The 20,990-nt window shown below is 61.1% G+C and overlaps 3 protein-coding genes across 4 annotated transcripts; 1 reads left to right on the top strand and 2 right to left on the bottom strand.

Moving 5' to 3' along the window:
- Nucleotides 1-361: 361 nt before the first annotated feature.
- B9D1 (B9 domain containing 1) lies at nt 362-7,874 on the bottom strand. Its single transcript, XM_041001686.1, has 7 exons — nt 7,798-7,874; nt 7,036-7,104; nt 6,396-6,507; nt 3,523-3,619; nt 3,244-3,306; nt 800-867; nt 362-607 (listed from the first exon to the last, which is right to left on the bottom strand). The coding sequence occupies exons 1-7, from the start codon at nt 7,858-7,860 to the stop codon at nt 465-467; spliced, it is 615 nt and encodes a 204-aa protein (XP_040857620.1). The 5' UTR covers nt 7,861-7,874; the 3' UTR covers nt 362-464.
- A 4,468-nt stretch (nt 7,875-12,342) lies between these two features.
- Nucleotides 12,343-17,335, top strand: MAPK7 (mitogen-activated protein kinase 7). 2 transcript variants are annotated; one of them, XM_041001682.1, is made up of 7 exons: nt 12,343-12,471; nt 12,792-13,028; nt 13,518-13,683; nt 14,527-15,605; nt 15,719-16,386; nt 16,687-16,820; nt 16,920-17,335. In XM_041001682.1, the coding sequence occupies exons 2-7, from the start codon at nt 12,797-12,799 to the stop codon at nt 17,071-17,073; spliced, it is 2,433 nt and encodes an 810-aa protein (XP_040857616.1). In that variant the 5' UTR covers nt 12,343-12,471; nt 12,792-12,796; the 3' UTR covers nt 17,074-17,335. The 2 variants fall into 2 exon arrangements, with proteins under 2 accessions (XP_040857616.1, XP_040857617.1); XM_041001683.1 differs by lacking the exons at nt 12,343-12,471; nt 12,792-13,028 and having other exon boundaries at nt 13,503-13,683; nt 14,527-15,506.
- A 343-nt stretch (nt 17,336-17,678) lies between these two features.
- MFAP4 (microfibril associated protein 4) lies at nt 17,679-20,249 on the bottom strand. The gene is made up of 6 exons (XM_041001113.1): nt 20,195-20,249; nt 19,899-19,980; nt 19,501-19,655; nt 19,010-19,106; nt 18,737-18,919; nt 17,679-18,371 (listed from the first exon to the last, which is right to left on the bottom strand). Exons 1-6 carry the CDS (start codon nt 20,198-20,200, stop codon nt 18,124-18,126), a joined length of 771 nt encoding a protein of 256 aa, XP_040857047.1. The 5' UTR covers nt 20,201-20,249; the 3' UTR covers nt 17,679-18,123.
- Between the last annotated feature and the right edge of the window lie 741 nt (nt 20,250-20,990).

Genomic DNA, 20,990 nt, shown 5'->3' with positions numbered 1-20,990 from the left:
GGAGGGCTGTGCCCCTGGGGAGCAGGTGACATGATGAGTCACATCCCAGGGAACCCCCTCAGATGCCAGGCTTTCCTTCCATGGGCACAGCCACACTCCAGCCAGCAGCCTCCCCCCCAGGCGGTGTGGGTGGTAGGGCAAACTAAGGGCAGCCTTGGGGTCCTGGAGCCCTGGGGTGCTTCCTCATGCCCCCCATTTTGGAGGTAGCCAGTATGCCCATTTGGGGGTGTGTTGAGGCAGCAGAGGAAGCTAAGGACGTGGCTTGAGGCGTGGTTGTGATGTGTAGTGGTCTGGTAGTTCCCACCTGCAGGGCAGGGGCGGGGAAAGTGTACCAGGGAGAAAAGGCATCCACACCTCTGCGCTCTCTGAAAATATTTTTTCCTTTAATTTTATAAAACGGTCTGTCCTCTCCCACCCCACCACGAGTCCAGCCTTTCATCACGTGCCACCTGGCAGTGCTACCTTCACCGGGGGATGCCCTGGGTTGGGCTGGGCCCCAAAGTGCCCTGTGTGTCTGCAGGCCCAGCATCATAGCCCAGCTTCCTCATGTCCTTGGTCACCACGTTGAAGAGGAGGGTGACGAAGCCCTGGGAGCGGACGCGCGTTACTGCAGACACAGGGGGTCAGGTCAGGAGGGATGGACTGGGAAGGGGCAAGACGCGAAGCTCAGGGGCTTTGGGACTCCCTCCGCCTCCCACCTCAGCATGTTCCGCTGTAAAATGGGTCTCAGTCCTCCATGGGAGGATGCCAGGGGACCTGCTTGTGCATGGAGGAGGGGGCTGGGTGCACCAGGTTTTACCTTCCCGGCCTTCTCCCTGGGCCACCACCTTGGGGTCTGTGTACTCGGGCCGCCGTCCCATGAACCAGCTGCGAACAGGGAAAAGGGGGTGAGGAGGCACCAGCACCTCCCCGCGGCCCCTGCCGCTGGAGAGGCTTCCCTCCCCTCCCCGTCCCCTCACCCCCAGTCATCCCCTTGAGCTGCACTCCGAGCTGCTCCGAGCATGAAACTGGGGTCACTTGCGGATGTGAGGTGGGATCAGTCTAAAACCCTAGAAGGTGCAGCCGCTGAGGAGGGTGAGGGACAAGGATTAGAAGGGCCTAGACCTAATCTCCCTCCCCCCCCGTGGTCACTGCTCACCATCCCGGGAAGGGGGCACCTGCCGGGCTCGGACCCCGGACGGCCAGAGCGGAAGGACTCGCGCCTCCCGGTTTACGCTGGGCAGGAGATGGCGCCGCGCGGGCGCGCCAGCGAGACTCCGCGGTCTCCGGGGACGGCGCTGGCAGCCCAGTGACCATGGCAACATGCGCCCGCGCCCGCCCTCGGGGCCACAGAGAGGAGCGACGTAATGGGCAGGCGGACTCCTAGTCCTCAGGACAGTCCAGGAGCCCGGAGCCAAGTGAGACGGCCAGTGCCGGGCGCACTGGGGCTCGAATGAGGGCGGCACCCACGGCTTCCACTCTCCTGGCTGGTAAGAAGACCCAACTAGGAGAGCTTGGGAGAAGATGTTGGGCTGTCATCCTGAGGGCCAGGGGAAGACTGCAGCGGTTGGGTTGGGAAAGGGGTCTTGCAAGTGAGGGTAAGGCTGCTGAGATGCAGTGATTACTCCGGATTAGTCTGGATTATCCAGGTGAGCCCTGCGTGTCATCATCAGCGTCCTCATTAGAGGGAGGTTTGACACCCACTGAGAAAGCGGACCTGCGACTGGGGAGGGGTTGCCGGAGCCCTGCAGCCTGGGGCTGGGGAAGAGGCAAGCGCAGCAGGTGCCCCAAGCGGCTCCTGAGGGGGCCGCAGCACTGAGCCCACCCGCCACTCCTGCTGCAACTGGCTCTGACACTACCACTGGGCTGAGGGTGTCAGGGGTGGACGGGTGGGTTAGTGGGACACCATGGCAGGATGCGGGGGAAGGGAAGGCGGGAGCAGGATGGTTCAGGTCTCTGCCTCAGCGAGAGGCCTCCACGGATGCAGCTGTGAAAGTCACACTGCCCAGGTTGGCAGGAGAAAGGAGTGCCGGGAGTCCCCCACTCGCTCTTGGTCCTTGCTGATGGTCAGCCGGCCTGGCTGGTCCTGGAAGCTCCCACAGGATGTGGCTTTGGGTGAGAGGTCTCTCCCCAGGTGTCTGTCTCCAGGTCCTGCTTACCTCCTGGGTGTGTCCCCCCAGCCTCCCAGCCATGCTGACCTCTGAAGGCTCAGCTGTCCGCTCTGCTTGTAGGGTTTTGTTTTTTTGTTTTAAAGACTTATTTATGTATTTGAAAGGCAGAATTAGAGATGGTGAGAGACAGGTTTTCCATCCACTGGATTATTTTCCAAATGGTTACAATAGCCACATCTGGGCCAGGCCAAAGCCCTCTGAGCCCCCAAGTCTCCCATGCAGGAGCAGGGGCCCGAGTACCTGGGCCATCTTCCACTGCCTTCCCAGGCGCAGGAGCAGGGAGCTATACTGGAAGCAGGGCAGCTGAGACTCAAAACCAGCGTCCCTAAGGGATGCTGGCGCTACAGGCAGCAGCTTAACCTGCTGAGCCATAACACCAGCACCAGTGCCTAATGTTCTTCCACTACTTCCCCCGGCAGCCACTCGCCTGTGTGACTTAAACGTCACTTCCTGCCAGAGGTGCCCACCTGTAAAGGCATTTGATAACCAAGCAATCAAGGGTCCCAGCTGTGAGCAAGTCCCAGCTGCTCCACTTCTGATCCAGCTCCCTGCTCATGCATTTGGGGAGGCAGTGGAGGATGGCCCAGGTGCTTGGCCCCTGCCGCGCACATGGGAGAACTGGATGGAATCCCAGGCTCCTGGCTTTGGTCTGGCGCAGCTCCAGGTCACTGCAGCCATTCTGCAAGTGGAATTCCCTCTCCCTGTCCCCCTCTAATTCTGCCTTTCAAATCAATACATCAAACTTAGAACAAGGTCCCCGTGGCCACTGTGACGGCGGGTACACAGCTCACATGCTCCGGCCCCAGGGCCCAGCCTTCTCCTGAGCTGCAGCGTTTCTTGTCCGTTGCACGCCACACACAGACTCTCGGCAGGGGCGCACGGACCTGCACTGCCAGCCAGCGGACCTGCACTGCCAGCCAGCGGCCGAGGGGAGGCCGCTTGACCCTCAGCAACCATGGGACCCGCTTCCTTCTGTCTCCAGGGGTGGGGCGGCCAGATGGCCTGGTTTAAGCTGAGGGTGCAGCGTGTCCTCTGGCCACCCGCAGACCAGCGGCAGGTAATCGGGCTGGGAGGACACAGGGGGAGCACTCACCTGGTGAACTTCTGTAGTTTGGATGTGGACTCCGGGACGAACATGGGGATGGTCTTTTTGTACCTGGAACACACGTTTGCACGGATGGGCTGTTGGCAGCCAAGCATAGGGCCAAGGCCTGGCCTGGTCCTTGTAGGCCCCACCACCCATGTGGTCTGCACCTCCCCGCCATACCTCCCTCCCCCGCCGCCTCCCCGCCAGGGTGTCTTCCAGCCCTAGGCTGAAGCAGCCTCGGGAGGTGGTGTGGGTCTGGCAGGCAGGCTTGGGGTAGGAACCTACCGGCCAGGGGCAAAGGGCACGTGCACTGCCCCATAGCCACGGACCACGTCATTCCCGAACACATCCGGGCCGTACACGCTGAGCACGATCTGTGGCCCTGGGGGAGCAAGGCGGGGTCAGTGCAGGGGAGAGCCAGGGAAGGCGTGGGCGGAGGGCGGGACACAGCCAGCTGAGCTGCAGGCTGCAGGTGGAACGCACAGGATGCACCTGGCTGGGTTCCCTGCACAGCCCCTCCCACAGCTGTACCACTCTGTTTGAGGCCAGGAGCTACTTCCAGATCTCCCACATGGGTACAGAAGCCCAAGTACTTGGGCCGTCCTCCATTGCTTTCTCAGGCCATTAGCAGGGAGCTGGATGGGAAATGGAATAGCCGGGGCTTGAACCAGCATCCATATGCGATGCTGACATCATAGGCAGCGGCTTTACCCAGCTATGCCACAATGCTGGTCCCATAAAATATCTTTTTTTAAAAAGTTGACAGCTGTGCCCATTTCTGGTAAGAGCCCACTGTGTTGGGCCTGGTGCAGTAGCCTAGTGGCTAAAGTCCTTGCCTTGCATGTGCTGGGATCCGATATGAGCACTGGTTCATATCCCGGCTGTCCTATTTCCCATCCAGCTCCCTGCCTGTGGCTTAGGAAAGCAGTGGAGGACGGCCCAAGGCAGGGACCCTGCACCTGTGTGGGAGACCCGGAAGAAGCTTCAGATCCGCTCAGCTCCAGCTGTTGCAGTCACTTGGGGAGTGAATCAGCAGACGGAAGATCTTCCTCTCTGTATATCTGAGTTTCCAATAAAAATAAATAAATCTTTCAAACAAAACAAAAATCCCACTGTGTTAGTGTCCCTATCCTCTGCATGGGACACGTCACTGGCCCAGGGAGGGCCAGGGAGCCAGCAGGCCCAACGTGTACCAAGTGCTCAGTGGACACGAAGCGAGGGCCATGCCCTTCCCCTGGCCAGCCCACAGCAAGGCCACCACTGTCCGCATCTCACCAATCTTCAGGGCCTTGCTGTGCGCCCCCACACAGTGTCACCCATGTTCTTGGAACTTTATCTAAAAGCAGTCATGCAGTGCGCGGGATGCGCCAGCGACTTTTCTTAATTCAACACCAGGTCAGTAGTACTCACACTGGCGCCTTGTTCCAGCAGGACAATATTCTGTTACCACAGTTTACCCTGGCCATGTACCTGCTGGTGCTGGTGCACACTGCCTCAAGTCCTGGTCAAGCCAGTTGCCCACTAGTGTGCCTGTGAACACAGAAGAAGATGGTGCTTGGGCCTAGCCCAGTCCTGACTGCTATGGCCATTGGGGAACAAACCAGAGGATAGAAGATTTGTCACGCTTTCCAAAAAAATCTTGTTTAAAGGCAGGGAAAGGCACAGCACTGTAAGGACAGAAGGCAGGAGGAAGTTCCGGCTCCCCTGTCGTCTTACAGGCCATGGTCCTCACCCAGCACACGTGATTGCACCGAGTTCTCACTCCTGAGCCAGGGGCCATGTCACGCCACCTCCAGTGGAGCCTGCGTGAGAAATCACCGGGCCGAGGCGGAAGCTTCAAGGAAGGATGCCTCCTGGATTCGGCTGCATCTCTAGTGGTCTTGGCGTTCCTAGCTGTACTCTCTTTGCTCTTATCTTTATGACTGGAATAATACTGTTTATGTGCGGCAAAGGCTCAATGTTCCTTTATAGTTCTATGAAGCCTTCTGACAGGAGATTGGACAAGGATAGCAAGCAGTCTGAGATAAAAACTATCAAGTTACTAGCTTTAATGAACCTACTTAGGACTATTTTTGAGAATTCCTAAAAAGAAGATTATAGTAGAGATTTACAGCTTAAAAAGCCATACAGGAAGAAAAACTAGAAATATAGGCAAGTTAATATTAAAACCAGTGTAAGGCACAAAACACAATGAGGGCTAACTACTTAATGATTAAAAGTCAAAGGGTGTCAAACTGCGTCCATAGGAAATAGCAACTGCAGGCTGTCACCAGGCTATTAGAGAACAAGCTTTGCTCAACACACCTGCTTACCTCCCTGGAATAATTGCTTGTAGAAATGTAACCACATGTATAAACAAGGAAAATGTCCCTTTGCAATAATCTATTGTATATAAGCTGAGGCCTTGCTTTTGCAAAATGCACTCAGATACAACTTCCTTGAGTTGTCGTGTCTGTTTGTCACTCGCCGAATTCTTGCCCACCGTTCCTGGGGTCCTGTTCCCGTCAGACTGATTGCTCCCGGCCGAGCCGGTCCGTCGCAGGGCCAGGCTGTCATCCCACAAGCCTGACTCCCACCCCCATCCTCCCTCCCTGGGCAGCCCTCTGGGGGCTTCAAACATTTCCCTGCACCTTCCTCTGCCCCTCTTCTGGCTTCGAACCTTGGTATTAGCACCCTGGGGGCCCAGAGAGGCCACGGGGTCTTGCTAGCCTCTCGGCCCCCTCTACTAAGTCAGCAAAGAGTGCAGGGCAGCTGTGCGGGAACGCCGACCGTTCTGAACGTTAGCCTGAGAATCTGCCCTATTGCTGGTTGCCTGATGCCCTTCAGGGGGACCAGAGTGTGTGTCTGCAGGATTTGGAGGGGGGGGGTGCGGACTCTGCATTTGTACAAGGTCAGCAGCACCACATGGGCAGGGGTGAGGGGAAGCATGCAGGGAGGAGAGGAGAGCTCATCAGAGAGGGAAGGCAGCATCGGTGTGCATGGTGCTAGACTAGACGCAGGGCACCGTGGGGAAGCCCCTGCGTGCAGCGCCAGCAGATTCCCAGCCCACCACGCCAGGCAAGTCGCAGGGTGCCACAAGGAAGCCCCGTCCCCTGCATGCAGTGCCAGCACAGACTTGGACGCAGGGCACCGCGGGGATGCCCTGTTGTCTGACTCACAGCCGTAGGGGTTGGTGCTCTTAAAGGTGACGTCGATGGGGAAGTTCCACACCAGCGCCTGCCGCACATCCTGGCTCTTGGATGTGATCTGGGAGATGCCTTCCTCCAGCCCCTGCGGGGACAGGGTTTCCTAGTCCCAGCTGCCCCGCCCCTGCCCGCCTCCCTGCTCTTGCCCTTGCTCCCACACAGAGAAGCTGAAGGCAAGTCCCCTCTTTTCTCAGCTCACAAGTCTCTGGATGAAGGCCTGGTCCTTCCCCTGACCTGCTGGGCCCTCCAGGACCTGCCTCCCGTGCCTCCTGGCCTTGTGGGCGGCCACACCAGGGCCCTCACAGCCCCACAAACGGGCTGGGCACCTTCTCGGCCTCAGGTCTTTGCACCCTCCTGCCGAGGGTGCTCTTTCCCCCACGACTGGCTCCCATACTTCCTGCAGGCCTTCACTTACAGCGCCCTCCCCGGCCACCTCGTGGAGCTTCCTGCCTCCCACTTCAGGCACACGGGGTGTGGGTGGGAGATGCCAGGGAGCCAGACTAAGGCGGTGGGTGACCTCTGCCCCCACTTGCTTGGGTCCTCTTGGTGGGGAGGGTAACAGGGTGTGAGGGGTGCCCTGGGACACCCCAGCGCTGCCCAGAGCCCGGCTTACCGCGGTGGGTGCCCAGTCCTGGCCATACACGAAGCAGTACTTACAGTACAGGTCGTCGTACTCAGGGAACTGTGGAGGAAGAACACTAGTGGGTGAGCCAGCCAGGCTGAGTGCCTGGATGGAAGAGAACAGGACAGAGTGGGCAGATGGGCACGGGCCCCAGGGCGGGACAGACCCGGACAAGGTGTGAGCCTGAGGCCTGTGGTGGGATGCCCGAGCATCCGACCCTGGCAGGGCTGTTTACCTAAACCCCTGCCAACTGTCACAAGCATAGGACAATATTATCCAGGCTGGCCAGCGTCGTGACCTAGCAGGTAATCTGTGGTGCTGGGTCGAGGCCTGTCCAGCGCCCTGATCATGGCCTGGGAAGGCAGTCAAGCACAGCCCAAAGCCTTGGAACCCTGCAAACGTGTGGGAGACCCGGAAGAGGCTCCTGGCTCCTGGCTTTGGATCAGCGCAGCTCCGGCGGTTGCGGCCACTTGGGGAGTGAACCAGTGGAACAAGACTTCTCCCTCCTGATCCCTCCGTCATAAGCTCACGGGTGCTGGGGCGCTCACTGCGCACGGGGCCGCGGGGTTCGAGTCCCGCTTCCTCCCATCACCCCTCAAACAACGGGGTCGACCTCCACAGCGGCTCAGCTTGTCGGGGGGCCAAGTCGGCATCCGCACGCCAGGACTCGGGGTTCCCAGCGGCCTCCGCCGCTCGGACCTAACCCCCGCGGGAGTGGCCCGAGCGGCATCCGGGGTCCCCCTGGCTGCTCACCTGGGCGCTCTCCACCTGCCCGTTGACCATGAGCAGGAAGACGCTGGGAGTCGGAGTCGCCATGGCACCGGGGCTCGTTTCGGAGCGCGGGCAGGGAGGGGGCGCCGCGTTGCCGTGGATACAGACGGCGTGGCGCGCGGGACACGTTTCAGCGCGTTCGCGAACGCGGCTCCAGGCTGTGCGCCTGCGCAGGGGCGATCCTCGAGGCGGGGTCTGCTCGGGCGAGGTCCTTGGCTGGACGGGCCAGCCGGCCGGCCTTCCGCACGATCCGACCCGGTAAAGTCAGGGAGCGTGTGGGTCCTGATGCGGCTCCGCCGGCCCGAAGCGCGGAGGCGGAAAAGCGGATGGTGGAAACAAAAAGCAGCGCTCGGGCCACTGGGTGTCGCTGTGGTCCCGCGGGGTGGGACGGCGGGGGGCGCGCCGGCTGCTGCGCAGGGAGGCTGCACACGCCCGTGCGCACCGCCCCGGCTACCCCGGGATGGTCCTCCCCGGGGGGCTCGTATGCTCGCGGGAAGTGATGCTGACGCCATCCCCGCCGAGTCAAACTCGGACCTCCCGACAGACCTCCCCGCCCCAGGGCCTGCTCGGCTCCGACCCAGACCAGGCCCAGGGCCGGCTGGGGGTGCAGGTGGGGGAAGAGCCTCTTGGCTGAGGTGAGGTGAGACGAAATGTTGGAGACCTTCTCTTGGATCCAGGAAATGAAGGGGAACCCTGGGTCCCCAGTACGGGCCCCAAGTCATCATGCTTTCCCAGCAGCCATCTACCAAGCCTAGAGTAGACCTTCCTTGGGGGGAAGGGGATGTGGGGTGTCCCAGCCCACCAGGTGAGCCCACGGGGTGACACCTGATCACACCTGGTCAGGGAGTCTTCCCTCCCCAGGGACTCACACAGATTCCCTCCACCCCGTCCTGTCTGGCCTACTGCTCCCCTTCCCGGTGGCCGGTGGCCTTGGCGACCTGGAGTGCAGGGAGGTGAGTTTCAGCAAAAATGCTTGTGGTGGTCAATACTGGGTGGCCCGTGGTAGTGTCCAGCCTGCTTTTGTCAGAGGTTGTCCCCACAATCCAACAGGACATCATGGGGCCGGAAGCTTGGCGGTGGATTGAACAAACTTGGGGTAAGCGTGAGAGCTTCCAGGGGCTTGCTGCCGGTCCAGGGGATCAGCAGGGAAGGCCTAGTGCCGTGGGAGCCCTGGGGCAGGCTGTCTTCCCCATGGGGACAGTGGTAGGGGGCAAGAGAAACGCATTATCAGAGACCCCGGCCCGCAGCAGCACGGGTGTCTGTAGGGCATGTCTCGGTTTGTGCCCAGCCAACTCTGACCTCCTCTGTGGAAGCCCAGGAAATTTAACCATCTCTCTGCTCCATCCCCACCTTGCTCACCAGGTCCATGTAACCAGGCAAAGGGCAGATAGCCTGGGAAAGAGGAAGCTGCCATGCATGGCAGAACTCAGACTGTGAGGGTGGGACAGGCTCGCCCCGCAGCCCCCAGACCGCATATCCTGCTCCCAGCTCCCTGCTCACGCACCTGGGAAAGCAGCATAAGATGACCCCAAGTGCTCAGGCCTCTGCCCCCCATGTAGGAGACTGGATGAACCCCCTGGCTTGAGCCTGGCCCACGCTGAGTCATTGAGGCCATCTGGGGAGTGAACCGGGCAAAACGAAGACTTCTGTCTCTCTCTGTAACTCTGCCATTTAAATACATACAAGTGACGGTCAATAGAAGTATCTCGTTGTTTTAAAAAAACACAACAGTGCATCAGTTAAGCTAGGGAAATAACCGAGGGAGTTAATGGAGCATGCTTGCAACCATACCAAGTAATTGCTGAGGATGGAGTGGGTTTTTTTAAGCTTTTATTTTTAACATTGTTTACACAGTCAAGAGGGATGTGTACCTGTGTGGGTTTCTGATTAGGGTGGGAAGCATGGAGGTCTACAGGAAGTTGAGTGGGACAAATGTATCAATTTTTTCCTGGTATGTCTGCAGGGGAGGGTGCTACTCCTTGCTGGCAAACTGTATCAGCACCCGGGATGGGGACAGTCCTTTGACGATGCCTTAGAGACTCCGGTGTGGGGAAAAGTGTCCTGAGGGTGTCACTTGAGTGGTTTTGATAGTTCTGAGACACTGTTGATTTCATTGTATCAGGGTTGCAAACTTTTCAACCAATATGTATTGGCTGACCAAGGTCACGTCAGTGCATCCACAGACCCGGGAACATGCTGCAAAGCTTGGCCAGGAGAGCTGGCCCACCCCTCTGCTTTCCATCCTCTAAGGAGGCACTGAACATCCTCTGCTGGCCTAAAGGTTGTCATGTCCCCTGAGTGCATCCGGGCATGCTGTCCAGTGCTCAGGCATCCGCAACAAGGAGGCCCAGTCCTAACTCATACGCTCCAAGGTCAAACCATCCTTATTGTGATTTTCCCTGTGGCCAGGGTCTGAGTTCAGTGGTCCAGCCGGGGAGTTCCCCAAGAAACCTCGCTTGGGGTGACCTCAAACTTGACCAGCCAGTGCAGGGTCAGGTTCATTTTGTCACCTGCACCAGCCAACACAAATACTGGTGGCTGCAGCTGCCTGGTCAGTTCTACTCCCTGCCCCATCTCTCTCACAAACTGATGGGTGCTGCGGCCCAGCCCAGCCCGCCACAGACCCCGTCTTCATGCACAGCCTAGTTAGGGTGACCCCCACTAACCTCTACCAGTCCCACCACCAGACCCAGTTTTTGCCTGTGTAGACAAGTGCTACAGGCTAGCCCAGTCTGTCCCACATACCATCCAATTCTTGGGCACATCCATGCGTGCTGCAGCTTGGACAGCCTGACCTGTCCCTGGACCTGACCCATACACGTGCCAACAGGTGTTGCTGCCTTGCCCAGCCCAGTCCACCACCAGCCCCGGCTCTTGTGCTCACCAGTGGCAGCTACAACCTAGCAGAGGAGTGCCCGCAGTTTCCCTACCAGGCCCACTCCTGGCACTGGAGCGGTGTTTACAATGCTGATGGCATGGGTGCTGGACCAGCCCATTGGGTGCCTGACTGAGAAATGGAGTGGGCATTCTGGACATTCTGGCATCAGAATGCCTGGGTTTGTTTCTGGCTCCAGCTTCCTGCAGACACGGACCCTGGGATGCAGCCAGTGACAGCGCAGGGGGCTGGGTTCTGGCCAGTCACGGCAGAGATCTTGACCGAGTTTCTGGCTCCTAGCTTTGACCTGTGCCAACCTCTCGCTGCAGTGGGCACTTGAGCAGTGAACCAGTGTGAGTTTTCTTTCTTTCTCTGCCTTTTAAATTAAATAAATGCTTTTTTAAGGGAATGATTCAGGTGACCTAGCAGCTAAAGTCCTCGTCTTGAATGCACAAGGATCCCATATGGGCGCTGGTTCTAATCCCGGCGGCCCCGCTTGCATAGCATTGGCCGTTGCGCTCACTTGGGGAGTGAATCATCGGACGGAAGATCTTCCTCTCTGTCTCTCCTCTCTGTATATCCGCCTTTCCAATAAAAATAAATAATAAAAATATATCTTTTAAAAAAATGTCTGGAGCCGGACACGCAGGTGGCACTTTCAGTACATTTAAATGAAAAGATCTAAAACGCCCACAGCGGGAGATTCCAACAAACCAAAAGCACGGGTTCATGAAACTCCCCGTTCTTCCCTGGACCCTCAGACCGTTAGTTCACAACCTAAGAAAGTAGCAACCCGGTCGGTCCGGCTCTAGGAGCTTCTGCTTCGCCCGAGGGGTGGACCCGCAGGACTGCGAGGCCGGCGAGCAGCAGCCGTCCGGTGTCAGTCAGGGCTGGGCTCCCTGCAGACTCGGAGCCAGCCCCGCCGCGTCCACACTCGGGCGCGGAGTCCGGGAGAAGCCGCACCCGAGCCCGGGCTGACCGGCCGTTCTAGAACCCGGTGGGCCCGGTGTCCTGGCGGGACGTGACCGCTGCCCCTCAGCTCCCAGAACCCCGGATCTGGGGCCTTCCCGCCGCCCAGGTAACAACCCCGAGGGCCCGGCTGCTGCTCGCGTCCGGGGGACAAAAAAAGGACAACATGGGAGTCGGAGAAGGAGGACGAACGCGAGGGTGCGGGCAGCTTTCCCCACTTGCTGCGCCGCGCCGCCAGAGCGCATGCGTCAAGTGCCTGCTCCCAGGGCCGCCAGTGCGCAGGCGTCGAATCCATGCTCCCTCCAGGGCCATCACCGCGCATGTGTCGAGGGCCGACGCCCGGAGACGCCAGCGCGCATGCGTTGAGGACCAGCGCCCCGGGGCCGCCAGTGCGCAGGTGTCGAGTCCATGCTCCCCGGGGCCGCCACCGCGCATGCGTCGAGTGCCTGCGCCCCGGCTGGGCGACCCCCTCCGGCGAGGCGGATTCGGGCGGGCGCGCGTTGCGGGGTGGTGGTGGTGTGGGGGGTGTGGCATCCTCGGCGGATGCGCTCTGATTGGCCTCCGCAGGTATCAGGGGCGGGACCCTCCGCGGAGACCGCTTCATGATTGGCCAGGAGCTGCAGGGAGCGTGGTCTTGGGAGGCGGGGCGGTGGCGGTGGCGGCGGCGGGGATGGGCTGGGCGGCGCGCGGCCGTGCGGTGGTGGCCGCTGTGCTTGAATAAGTGGGAGGGCGGCTCTTGGAGACCTCCGGGCTGGGGACGAGGAAGCCGGCGGCCGCGGGGCCTTCCTGAAGACCCGAGGAGCCACCATTCGGTGAGCGAGGCCCCGAGAGGCCCCGAGCGCCCCGCCCTCCCTTTCTTCCTGGACGGCGCCGCACTGCCGCGCCCTGCCCCACGCAGACCCCGACCCGGGTTCGAGGCCCCGACTCCCACCCGGCGTCGGATGTCCCCTGCAGGCCAGCCGCCCCCCCGTCCCCTGTCGTCCCGGTGGCCGGCTGCCGTCGGATTTGGAACTTTGGGAGGAAATGCCCTGGTCCTGCTTCCCCATCCCACGGGGGGAGGAGGGGAACTGAGGCCCCCTGGGGAACCGGAAGGAGAGGGTCGCAAGTGCTCCTCACCGGCATCTCCATGCAGACACCATGGCCGAGCCCCTGAAGGAGGAAGACGGCGAGGACGCCTCTGGGGAGCCCCCGGGGTCAGTGAAGGCCGAGCCCACCCATACCGCCGCCTCCGTGGCTGCCAAGAACCTGGCTCTGCTCAAAGCCCGCTCCTTCGACGTGACCTTCGACGTGGGGGACGAGTACGAGATCATCGAGACCATTGGCAACGGGGCTTACGGGGTGGTGTCCTCTGCCCGGCGCCGCCTCACCGGTGAGTGACCAGGTTGGGAGGCAAAGGCCCCGGTTCGGTTTAGAAATGGTTTGTGCAGGTGGCAGGTTCCAAGTCGGGCCAGCAGTCCCTGAAATGGCCTTTCGCCATCCCACCAACCTGCCTCCCCGTTGGGGAGATTTCCCTGATCCTAACAGCCTCGTGCTTGGTGTCTGAGAGCCACATGGGTCTTGTAAGCAGAGATTGGCCCAAGGGATGGGCTGTGTGACATGCAGAGGGTCCTGGAGGTGGACAGGGCACGGCTTCCGGCGGGCTCCTGAACCGGGTTTCCTAGTGTAACTTGGTGGGACCTACCACCCAGGGTAGGTTAAGGTTAACGCGTTGGAAAGCATTTGGTGTGGACCTAGTACCAAGTAGGTGTAGTGGGCGTGTGGGAGCTGCTGTGGGTTGCATCCTTGCAGGGCAATGCTAAGAGAGGGGCCTGCGGCGGCCGTGTAGTCCCCAAACACCTGCCTCTTCCCCACTCCCCAGGCCAGCAGGTGGCCATCAAGAAGATCCCTAACGCCTTCGACGTGGTGACCAACGCCAAGCGGACCCTCAGGGAGCTGAAGATCCTCAAACACTTCAAGCACGACAACATCATTGCCATCAAGGACATCCTGAGGCCCACCGTGCCCTACGGCGAGTTCAAATCCGTGTAAGGAGCCGGAGGGCCAGGGCAGGGCTGGGGCCGTGTCCCCGCACGTTCGGGAGGGCAGCTCGACCTGTGGTGAGGCAGACTGGGGAAATTTCCACAGTCCCCTAGGCCAGTGCTCATGAGGGCGTTGCTGGGGACAGCTGTTATTCCTCAAGGAGAGTAGAGGGGTTACAGTATCTTCTTTTTTTTTTGGTTGCTGTTGTTTGAGAGATATTTATTTTTAGTGGAAAGGCAGATTTCTGGAGAGGAGAGATGAAGAGAGCTCTTGCATCCGCCGGTTCACTCCTCAGGTTGCTGCAACGGCCAGAGCTGAGCTGATCTAAAGCCAGGACCTCTCTCGGGCTGTCCCACGTGGCACTGGCCTGTGCTGTACTGCTCTCCCAGGCCACCAGCAGGGAGCTGGTGGGAAGTGGAGCAGCCGGGACATGAACCGGTGCCTACATGGGATGCTGGTGCTTGAAGGCAGACGATTAGCCAATTGTGCTGTGGTGCCAGCCCCAGGTTTGTGATTTCATTGAAACTCTCAAATGTTGGGCAAAGTTTACGCTGCCCTGCATCCTGCTCCCATGGCAGACGGCCCTAAGTGATCACGGAATACTTCCCCATCGGAAGCGGGTATGCTTTCAGAGTTTTCGTTGTAGTGCTTCAAGCAGCCAAAACAGTAGAATCAGCCCGCAAACCTTAAGCCTGTTGTCCAGCCCCGTCTTGTCTCAGATGAGGAAACTAGGTGTGAGACAAGCTGGGATTCTGTGTGCTTCAATACAGTGTCATCAGTGCGCCGAGGCCCCGGGGTCAGGAGAGTGCTCCTGGTGAACCCATGCCTCCTTGCCTTTCCCCTGCCAGCTACGTGGTGCTGGACCTGATGGAGAGCGACCTGCACCAGATCATCCACTCCTCGCAGCCGCTCACGCTGGAGCACGTGCGCTACTTCCTCTACCAGCTGCTGCGGGGCCTCAAGTACATGCACTCGGCGCAGGTCATCCACCGGGATCTCAAACCCTCCAACTTGTTGGTGAACGAGAACTGCGAGCTCAAGATTGGGGACTTTGGCATGGCCCGTGGCCTGTGCACGTCTCCCGCCGAGCACCAGTACTTCATGACCGAGTACGTGGCCACCCGCTGGTACCGTGCCCCCGAGCTCATGCTCTCCCTGCATGAGTACACCCAGGCCATTGACCTCTGGTCCGTGGGCTGCATCTTTGGCGAGATGCTGGCCCGGCGCCAGCTCTTCCCGGGCAAAAACTACGTGCATCAGCTACAGCTGATCATGACGGTGCTGGGGACCCCGTCGCCGGCTGTGATTCAGGCTGTGGGGGCTGAGAGGGTACGGGCCTATATCCAGAGCCTGCCGCCACGCCAGCCTGTGCCCTGGGAGACAGTGTACCCTGGTGCTGACCGGCAGGCCCTCTCTCTGCTGGGCCGCATGCTGCGTTTTGAGCCCAGTGCCCGCATCTCGGCAGCTGCTGCCCTCCGCCATCCCTTCCTGGCCAAGTACCATGATCCCGATGATGAGCCTGATTGTGCCCCGCCCTTCGACTTTGCCTTTGATCGCGAAGCCCTCACCCGCGAGCGCATTAAGGAGGCCATTGTGGCCGAGATTGAGGACTTCCATGCCCGGCGCGAGGGCATCCGCCAGCAGATCCGCTTCCAGCCTTCCTTGCAGCCCGTGGCCAGTGAGCCTGGCTGTCCAGACGTTGAGATGCCCAGCCCCTGGGCTCCCAGTGGGGACTGTGCCATGGAGTCACCTCCACCAGTCCCACCGCCGTGCTCTGGCCCTGCACCTGACACCATTGATCTGACCCTGCAGCCACCCCCACCAGCCAGCGAACCCACCCCGCCGAAAAGAGAGGGCGCCATCTCCGACAACACCAAGGCCGCCCTCAAAGCTGCCCTGCTCAAGTCCTTGCGGAGCCGACTCAGAGGTGCCTTGTGGACCGAGCAACTGCCTGAGGACTGGGGTGGCAGAGGGGGTGTCTCTGCTTCACACAGGGCTGCAGGCTCTTACCTTCCCCTGCCCTGCCCAACTTCCCTGCAGATGGTTCCAGTGCCCCCACGGAAGTTCCTGAACCTCGGAAGCCTGTGACAGCCCAGGAGCGCCAGCGGGAACGGGAGGAGAAGCGGCGGAGGCGACAGGAGCGAGCCAAGGAGCGAGAGAAGCGGCGGCAGGAGCGGGAGCGGAAAGAGCGTGGGGCGGGGGCCGCTGGGGGCTCCTCCACTGACCCTCTGGCTGGACTTGTGCTCAGTGATAATGACCGTAGCCTGCTGGAGCGCTGGACTCGCATGGCCCGTCCCCCAACTGTGGCTCCGGCCCCTGCCCCCACTGTGGCTCCAGCCACTGCTGCAGCACCGATGCCTCCCCCAGCCCACCCCACCAGTCCTCCCCCTGGTCCTGTAGCCCAGCCTGCTGCTCCCCCACTACAGCCTGCAGGTTCCAGCCCCACTTCTGTCCCCCAGCCCACTTGCCCACCCCCTGGTCCTGTGCCCATCCCTGTCCCAACTTCACTCCAGACTGCCACCTCCACCAGCCTCCTGGCCCCACAGTCACTTGTGCCACCCACTGGCTTGCCAGGCCCCAGCACCTCAGGAGTTCTGCCTTACTTCCCGTCTGGTCCTCTGCCGCCAGACCCCAGGGCTGCCCCGCAGCCTTCTACATCCGAGTCCCCCGATGTCAGCCTAGTGACCCAGCAGCTGTCTAAGTCACAGGTGAGGGGAAGGGCCCAGGTCCCAGGGATGCCCAGCTTTGAGCTGAGGGTAAATGAGTCTGAAAGTGGGTATGTTCCTCAAGACCTGCCCAGAGATGACACTTCATCCCTCTCAGCTCATCCCCGCTGCTGGAAGGAGCGTACAATGGGGAGGAGGCTGTGTGCTTGATGCTAGCAAGATCCCACCTGGGAAGGCCCCACTGGTGCTCCGCAGGCCCAGGGACTGTCTCTGGGTGGAGCAGTCAGCATATCTGACTGTACTTGCTGGTGTTCTGCTGTGACCTGTTACCATCCCCTGCAGGTAGAGGACCCCCTGCCCCCTGTGTTCTCGGGCACTCCGAAGGGCAGTGGGGCTGGCTATGGTGTTGGCTTTGACCTGGAAGAATTCCTGAACCAGTCTTTCGACATGGGCGTGGCTGACGGCCCCCAGGATGGGTAAGCTGACAGAGCTTCTGGAATTGTGCTGTGGGACAGGCAGGAGGCTCTAGTCTGTGGGACTGGTGGTAAGCCTGTCCCCGCCACTTTTCCTTCCAGCCAGGCAGACTCGGCTTCCCTGTCGGCCTCTCTGCTCGCTGACTGGCTGGAGGGTCACGGCATCAACCCTGCCGACATCGAGTCCCTGCAACGTGAGATCCAGATGGACTCGCCGATGCTGCTGGCCGACTTGCCTGACCTCCAGGAGCCCTGACTGCCCCGCCCGGGCCGTACCCCAGGAAGACCCCGCTCCAGGACTCCTGTCCCGGCCTGGACAAACTCTGCAGGTTCATCTCAGACCCACCCTCAGCCTTAAGCAGCCACTTGAGCCACCCCCGAGCCGTGACGGATCAGGAAACTGCGGCTTCCTAGGAGTGATCCTTTTCAGTATTGCGTTTTTTAAAATACTATGATAATTATGTTATTATTGCTGTCTTTTTGCCATCAAAACGAGGCCTGTGAAATATAAGGTTACCTCTGGCACGTGACTCTAGGTGTCATTTGTGGAGTTGGGGGCTGTGCCTGTAGAGGAGCACAGAGCAGCCAGGTGCGCACGCTGGAGGGCGAAGCAAGCACCTGTGCGCCTGAAGCTGTTCATCCAGGTCCCCGGGATTTATTGAGACTTCCACTCCCCACCTGTCCCACCCAGAGCTTGTCCTCTGCCCCTCCTCTGGTCTCATGTCAGCTCTGGGGGTGCGGCAGCAGAGCAAGGGGGGACCTTCTGTCCATATCTGCTTGGGCTGTGGCTATTTGGGGGCAGGAGCATCAAGCTGAAGGGGCTGGGACTGTGGGACAGGCAGGGTGGGGCAAGTTGAATATGAACTAGGGCTTGGGGGGTGGGGACCATCCTTGGTGCTTCCCTCAGGGAACAGAGTTGGTGGAGGGAGGACAGCATGCAGCTGGGGTGGCCCCAGCCAGAGGTAGCTGCGAGAGGCAGCTGGCTGAGGTTAACAGTGGGCCTGTGGCAAGGAGGGCGGCTCCTGGCTCTCCGCTCTTGGCACAGGGTGTCGTGGAGCCCAGCTAGGCCGGCCGGCTGTGCCTCAGAATGAGTGGGGAGACGCTGGCAGCGTGGTGTGAGGTGGAGTGCCAGGCTTGGGTGGATGCTGTAGGGACGTGATGGGGATCAGCGGGGGGGGGGGGGGGGTGTGGACCCGCTAGGCCCCTCCTGAGAAACCGGTGCATGGGAGCCAAGAGAGATAGCAGGAGAATATCTGAGGGAGCCCCAGGGCGGCCGGGGAAGGCAGGGCCCACGGGAGCCAGCCCGTCAGGCCCGACGGATTTTCATCTCGGTGCGCTTGAGGGAGTAGTAGAAGCCCTTCCACTGGGCCCAGTTGATGCCGTTGGCGTAGGAGAGGTGGGAGCCGCCCAGGTAGAAGCCATTGAGGTTGGCGAAGTGGCAGCTGCGGAACCAGAAGGCGCCCGAGGAGAGGGCCGCGCAGTTCTGCACAAAGAGATCCTGGTCCCGGTCGAAGGTGGAGAACTTCTGGCCGCTGTGGTAGGAGAGCGAGTCGCCTGGCGCGGGAGGGGATGGAGGGAAGGGGCTGCTGCAGCGAGGTGCTGATCCCCCAGTGGGAGGGTCCCCTGGGGGGGCACCGCGAGAAAGCTCATGGGGCAGCCTGGGGCCCTGCTGCTGAGCCAGATGCCGGGCAGACACGAGACAGACAGCTGAGCCTTGACAGAGTCGCCTGGAGCAGGGCCAGCGTGGCCGCTCTCCAGGCTGGGGCCCAAGCTAGGGTAAGCTGGTTCGCAGCCAGCAGTGAAGCCGCCAAGCCCAGGAAGGTTGAAGGAGGGTCCTGGAGGGGGACGGGGGCCGAGGAGCAGAGCCAGCCCTGCCTCCTCCACCTCCCTCAAATCCCCAGCCGAGTCCCAGGGCCTACCTGCCCCGCCGTCCTCGAAGCCTGACACGTAGAGGGTGTAGCCGTCCTCCTCGGCGCTGACTGCGTTGGGGGAGATGGAGAAGTCCACGTACTTGGCAAAGGCTGTGTTGTTCTCAAAGTCCTCCAAGTCCACCCGTAGCACATACTTCTGCTTCAGTGTCAGGAGGTGCAGGTTCTGTAGCCCTGGGAAGGAGAGGCGGCTGTCAACCAGCCAGCACCTGGCTCTGGGGAAGCCACCCCCCACGACCCCCAGGCCACTTGGCCACCCCTTACCCAGCCAGTACTCCCCGTCGGCACGGCCAAAGCCTAGCTTGTAGTCATTCCAGCCCCGGAAGAAACTCACTGAGCCATTGAATCTCTTCTGGAAAACCTGGAGTGCAAAGGGACACGGACCTGGATGGTCGGGGATCCCAGGCAAGGACTGGTAAAGGCCCAAGCTGGGGTCGGGAGTTGCTAACACGAGGCACATGCTGCTCCTTGAGCGGGTGAGTGCCAGCACCCAGCTGGGTTCTCACACAGGGGAGGGAGCGTGGAGAGGCAGGAAGAGAAGGTGGTTAGGAGTGTTTTGGAATCCAGGTGGGCCTGATGGAGTGCTGGTTGTGATTCTGTGACCTGCACTGGGCCAGTACCAGCCCGGGACTGGAGAACTACCCACATTCACCTGCTGACCCCACCTCAGGCAGCCGCACTGAAACCAGCTGGGCATGTACGCAGCTAGCGCACCCTAAAGGTGAGGCTTACAGCCGGGGCCTCGTCCCACTCACCGTCCACTTGCCCCCCTCGGTAGTCATATCACAGAAGACGGGCACGGGCACGCTGGGGCCCGAGGGGTAGATGAGGTACACGCCGTCTGCCTGGTAGCCCTGCGCGTAGATGTCGTCGCAGTCGAGCGGCTGCTGAAGGCACGCCTTCTCCAAAGCTGGGGGTCACGGACAATGAGGGGAGGGTTCAGGTACCACCCCCCAATTTACCCTCAGTGTCTCCCTCCCTGCCCCCCTCCCGCTCCGAGTGGAGAGGGCCGGGGCGCTCTGGAGAAGTGTGATTTCTACAAGGGGGCAGGGGATGCTCAAAGGTGGGGGTCCCCCCCCCGACTCCCCCTCCCGGGTTGAGCAGTGTTCGCTCTGCCCAGCCTGGCTGTGTCTGCCAACACAGTGCTACTTACCATCTCCCCGGATTCCAGAAAGCTGGGGGGTGCAGGGTGGTGGCGAGAGGAGTAGCAGCAGCAGCGGCAAGGCCAGGAGAGCCTGGTGACCGGAAAACACGGTCAGCACGGCTCCTCTGCTGGCCCCAGACCCCCCCATCCCTTTACATCTGTCTCCTGGTGGCACAGGCCACCTGGCTCCAGCCTGAACTTCTGCTCCCTGGGACACTCCGAGCTTAAGAATAGTTCAGAGTTACACCCCAGGCCTTCACGGGCCCCTTCCCTGGCAAGAGGCCTCTCCCCCGGACGCTCGCTACCTTCATGCTGTGCCTTCGGCTCAGAGCAGCTGGGTGTCTGCGGGCCCCAGACTGCCTCTGTCCAAGTTATGCACTGCCCCCGCCCCCCTGCCCGAGCGGGCCGCCTCGCCCCGCCCCCTGGAGCTGCAGAACCCCCCCTCCTCTCCCCCTCCCCACAAGACCAGCAGAAGCTTCAGCTTTCCCTGAGAGGGGCCAACGACCACCTGGGTCTCATTAGGCCTGTCGGGCAGACCAGACGGTTAACTCCCCTGCTGGCTCCCCCGCTCCTGGACCTCTCTCCTGCCGCCCGCCCGCCTGCCCGCCTGCCCGCCTGCCCGCCTGCCTGCCTGCCTACCCGCCTGCTGGACCTGGGTTCCCCCACCCCACTTCCTGGCGGCCCCCTGCAGATGGCTGTCCTGCAGTCCTGTCTGGCCTGTGTTTCATCCCCGGTCCAGGGGAGGCCTGAGGAGGAGGCTGGGCGGAGGTGTGCCTGAGTTCTGGGGGGCGGTAGAGGGGGGCGGCTTCAGAGCTCCTGATGTGGGAGTTGGCTTGGGGCTGGTGGGGGCCGGGGCAGCGGGGGCCAGGCCGTCTCCTGGCAGGCCCAGGACATTGCTGAGCCATGAGCACAAGGCTGCCGGCGGCCAACTGCTCTGTCTGCCCCAGCTCAAGCCAGGGCCCTCGCCAGCCCCCTCCCGGCCCTCCTCCCTGGCTCTGGCCATCCCCCTCCTACCCCCTCCCCCAGCTCCCTGGCCCATCAGGGCAGCTTTTGTTTCTCCTCACCCTGGCCCTCCTTCTTTTTTTCCAGACCCCTCTTGCC

This window comes from Ochotona curzoniae, unplaced genomic scaffold, assembly GCF_017591425.1.
Source record: "Ochotona curzoniae isolate NIBS_2020 unplaced genomic scaffold, NIBS_Ocur_1.0 scaffold_2453, whole genome shotgun sequence".
NCBI classification, from domain to species: Eukaryota; Metazoa; Chordata; class Mammalia; order Lagomorpha; family Ochotonidae; genus Ochotona; species Ochotona curzoniae.
This window is presented reverse-complemented; position numbering and strand designations above follow the sequence as displayed.